Source organism: Panthera onca, chromosome D1, assembly GCF_046562875.1.
Source record: "Panthera onca isolate mPanOnc1 chromosome D1, mPanOnc1 haplotype 2, whole genome shotgun sequence".
In the NCBI taxonomy this organism is placed as follows: Eukaryota; Metazoa; Chordata; class Mammalia; order Carnivora; family Felidae; genus Panthera; species Panthera onca.
Window position 1 is genome coordinate 53308045 of NC_138348.1, and position 4813 is coordinate 53312857.

Sequence of the window (4813 nt, forward strand, 5' to 3'; positions counted from 1 at the left end):
CTACTTGCAAACTAACAAGTTATTCATTTCATGGTGGCTGGTGGAAGACACAGGAATCCTAGGTCAGAGACAAAGGAGAATTTAGTACAAACAGCCATAGTAGATTTCTCTAGATTTAATTGATGTCCTTTTTCTGACCCAGAGTCCTGTCCAGGAAACCTCATTATATTGAGTTGTCATGTCTCCCTTAGGCTCTTCTTGGATACAGCAGTATAGTTTTAAAATGTTTCAATGTGTTACTATTTTACTTTGATTTTTTAAATGGAGTTTTTATGTATACCATGTGTTTTTAATTTAAAATGTTAAATTTCTTTTTCTATATTGTTGGAATGAACCAGATTGGTGTCCCTGTGTGCTCAATTTGATTTTTTGCTACAGAATTTCCACTCTGACTGGTTGAGATGAGAGAAAGTCAATTTCATGTAAGTTGCTGAGAGATCTGCAAGAACTCGGGGACATAGCAGAGACAAAAGAGTATATCTTTAGGGAAGCAGGAAGTTACTTTACCCATTTTTCTGTGCCACAGTTGATACACCCAGCTTTACAACCTTTAATAGCTGGTCTATTTTCCCTGAAGGTATTCTGAACTTGTTATTTTTATCTGATTCAGTGAAATGGAGAGCTTAGCACCACAAAATTACAATGTAACTTCAGCTCTTTCTGTAGTATGCAAAGCTTGCTCTTCCCTATATGTTTATTATACTGTTACACAAGACAATTCAAATGTGAAAGGTGTAAGACACTAAGACTAGAAGTAGTTCTTTTTAGCGATGCATTTAATAGAATCAATAAAATGAAAGAAAACAAGGGAAGTGAGAGAAAGCTGTTTCAAGAAGAACTTTAAGGTTTCTGCCATAAGCCTCTGAACATTAATGATACATCTCCAGCCCTATGGTAAACATTGAATAGTCTGCAATGACCTGAGGAAGTGGTTTATGCAAAAGTTTAACTCTTCTTGCTCAGAAGTCAGAATTTCTTCAGTCTAAGAAGAACCTCGATGCAGTTACAACTAGAAACCGGAAAGCCCTATCCAATGGGCTAAAAGGTGATGTTTATATCTACAAGCATATGATCAGAACTTACCCACATCCCTAACCAGTCTACTGTCTTTTCTCCAAACATTCACATAAACATTTGGGATCCAGAATTTAAAGGGTTATTATCACACCATTCTCCCCAGTCAGAACCAGGAGCCTAGTTACTTTAATTTGTTTTTTCTTTCAAAAATTATTTTTTGATGATCTGTGAATGACTAGTCTACACAGGAATTCTAGCACTTCCTGGTTTCTCCTCTCTATCTAAAACTCTGAATCAAAGCATATTTATATATGATGTCATTTCTAGATCAGGAAAATATTAATGTAAACATTTACGCACTAATCCTAATAGTATTCACTGTTGACTGGAGTCCCTGGAGTCTCCCTATATTTCAGAGCCCTCACTTTGAAGTCTTTCCATCCCCTGAGAAAAACAATGAGAAATAAAAAGTTATGCTGTGCAGGCGTGTCTGTCTTTCCTGGGTGGAATTAAATTTCTTTGTTCCCATCCCTCACCTCTCATCTAGGTATGCTTCTTTCTTTTGACATGTCCTCCCCAATGGTGTTACCTCCTGCGCCTTTCTGTTCTCATCTTGAACTTATCCTCTTCAAGCCCTTTATTGGTTTTCTAACATCAGAATAAGGTGTCTGTGAGTATTATCTGAATGTGGTAATTGTGATAGGGGTCTTGGGGAGACAGATGGGGAAGATCCAGAAAAAGGTTATGGTAGCTAGATTAATGAATGGCCCTGCAAAGATATGCATACCCTAACCCCTAGAACCTGCTCGTAAGTTATTTATATGTCAAAGGAGATTTATGGTTGCTAATCACTTGACTTTAAAATAGGGATATTATACTGGATTATCTGAGTGAGTCTGATGTAATTGCAGTGGTCTTATAAGTAGAAGAGGGAGACAGAAAAGTTTGTAGAGAGAGACAGAGATGTGACTACAGAGGTTAGAATGAGATTTGAAAAAAAACACTCAATTCACTTTTATTGTCTTTGAAGATGGTGGAAGCAAAAATAAGCCAAGGATATTTGTGTGTGTGTGTGTGTGTGTGTGTACACAGATATATATATTCAATACTTTCTGGCCCAAAGAGGACACAGTGAAAAAATAAGTAAACAATGGAATAACAGTTTTATTCCTTAGATTGTATGAATGGTTATTCTATGTGAAATCTTGCCTTCTTTTACTCTGGAAGAGAAACGTGAGAACAGAAAATTTGTCTTTGAGAGGGATTCCCAATCATTAACAGAAGATGCTCATATATCTAGGAAAGAGAATCCAGGAAAATCATGTAAAATTCAATACAGCCATCTGATTTTTTTTTTTTGGTAAAATGATTAAGAGCTGTGATTTTAAGCAGGGGAATGGACTGCATGGTTTAGGATTACTGGAGAAGGTTTCCTGGAGACATTAGTGCTTGTAAGGATCAGGAGCAAGGAATAGAATTTACACATGTTGAGAGAAGACAATATTGCACTGATAGAAAAGGCAGCAATCCAAGCAATGAGATGTAGGAATGATGGAGAAATCTATGGAAGCCTATATGGATGCCTTGTAGGGAAGAATGAGAGACACATTCACATAGGTAGAACTAAAATATGAAAGGAAACTATTGCCTCCCAAGCAGGAGATAAAATATATTCTGTAGGTGTAATGGCAGTTACAAATTTTTAAATAAGGTTGTGAGTGTCTTAATAATTTCATATTTTAAGAGAGAAATCTGGCAGCATGAGATAAAGAAAAACGCTTGCAAGATACTGAAAGAATGGAATGGATGTCTTATTGCATGGCTCCAATAAGCGATTAATGATTAATGATTTGAAGCGATTAGGTGAGGAAGTGGAGAAGAAGTGGAGTAGGCAGATCAAACAGGGATTTTAAAGAGGATCAGAAGAGCTGGCAGATGAGACACAGGGACTGAAAGAGAAAGAAGAGCCCCAGTCAACCCTCAGATCACCATGCTCCAGTGGTGGGAGAATGATGTGATGAAAGAATAAGGTAGCTGGTCAGGAAGTTGGCAGGTGAAAAAATAATGAGTTGTGGAGAATTGTTGAATTGACCGAAGGATATTTAGGTGAAAATTTTCCTCCAGATATTGAAGAAGTGGGGCAAATAGGCAGTAGTAGGCTGGTTTGCCAGAGTCCTAATGATGCACTGGCAATAAGGAATGCAGATTTGCTAATTCGCACCTGACCCCTGTTATTTCTTTGAATGGATATCTCAGTAAGATGTTACTGAGACTTATGCCAGGTAGGATACTCAATACTTACAGCTTTGAGAAATTTCAGACTGAACTTGGAACTTTAGTTGACAACAAGGGGCCAGTAATGATCCCAGGTCATGGATCTGGTGGGACATAGTCCCAATATAGTAACAATACCGTTATGGTAATGTCTATAGATAGGGAATTATTGATTTAGTTGATGTCTCTTGGCAGCCTTTGGTAAATGCTACAGAGATTGTGACAAGAAGTAGGTTGTGTTTGCCTTAGTGTTTGTTATGTGTTGGGAATGAAAGGATTTTAGTTCTGGAAAAGACTTAAAGGGAATTTATGGCCACTCAGTTCTAGGAAAAAAAATTACATTTTGTCTTCAAGGAATTACAGTTACCACGATGGCCACATTGAATCTGACAAGTTTCAATCCAGGTTCTTTCATTTTGGTGGGGATCCCAGGGCTGGAGCAATTCCACATCTGGATTGGGATTCCTTTCTTCACTATCTATCTGGTGGCCCTTGCTGGTAATGGCATCCTTCTTTACCTCATCACTGTGGACCACAGCCTCCACGAACCCATGTTCTTCTTTCTCTCCATGTTGGCCTCTGCAGACCTCGTATTGTGCACCACGTGTGTCCCCAAAACACTTGGCATATTCTGGTTGAAAGCTCAGAAAATCACTTTTCCTGGTTGCCTTACCCAGTTGTTCTTTCTTCACTTCAGCTTTTTTCTGGACTCCGCCATTTTGTTGGGCATGGCATTTGACCGTTACATGGCCATTTGCTGCCCTTTGAGATACACAAGTGTTTTGACACCAAGGACAATTGTCAAGATCATGGTGGGCATTGTGGGTCGGAGCTTTGGTGTCATTTTGCCTGTTGTTTTCCTGGTGAAGCGTTTGCCCTTCTGCAAGTCACATATCATCCCTCACACATACTGTGAACATATAGGGGTTGCCCGACTCGCCTGTGCTGACATCTCCATCAACATCTGGTATGGTTTTGCTGTGCCTGTGATGACTATTATCTCAGACCTGGTCCTCATTGGTATTTCCTATGCTCTCATCCTTCATGCTGTTTTCCATCTTCCATCCAGAGATGCCCGCCAGAAAGCCCTCAGCACCTGCGGTTCCCATGTCTGTGTCATTCTCATATTCTACACACCAGCCATGTTCTCTGTCCTCACTCATCGCTTCGGACACAATATCTCTCGCACCTTTCACATCATGTTTGCCAACCTCTATGTGGCAATCCCTCCTGCACTCAATCCCATCATTTATGGTGTAAAAACCAAGCAGATCAGGGACAAGGTCATCCTCCTACTCTTTCCTAAAGGGATGAAGTGACTCTGGGCTGAGAACATGGAGAGAAAAAATTATGAAAAGTCAAGTAATCATATTGATTTAATAGAATTTCTTATGTAAATCAGTAGCAGGAAGCCCTCCAATACGGATTCAATTCCCATGAATTTCAAGACCTTAATTCTGTTGGAGAAAATGATTGGTAGAATTACAGTAAGAAAGGTAAGGATTTTTCAAGTCCCTAGAAA

General features: G+C 39.1%; 1 protein-coding gene across 1 annotated transcript; it reads left to right on the forward strand.

Moving 5' to 3' along the window:
- The first annotated feature begins 3662 nt into the window (after nt 1-3662).
- Nucleotides 3663-4610, forward strand: LOC132662420 (olfactory receptor 52H1-like). Its single transcript, XM_060607892.2, has one exon. The coding sequence runs from the start codon at nt 3663-3665 to the stop codon at nt 4608-4610; it is 948 nt and encodes a 315-aa protein (XP_060463875.1).
- The last annotated feature ends 203 nt before the right edge of the window (nt 4611-4813 follow it).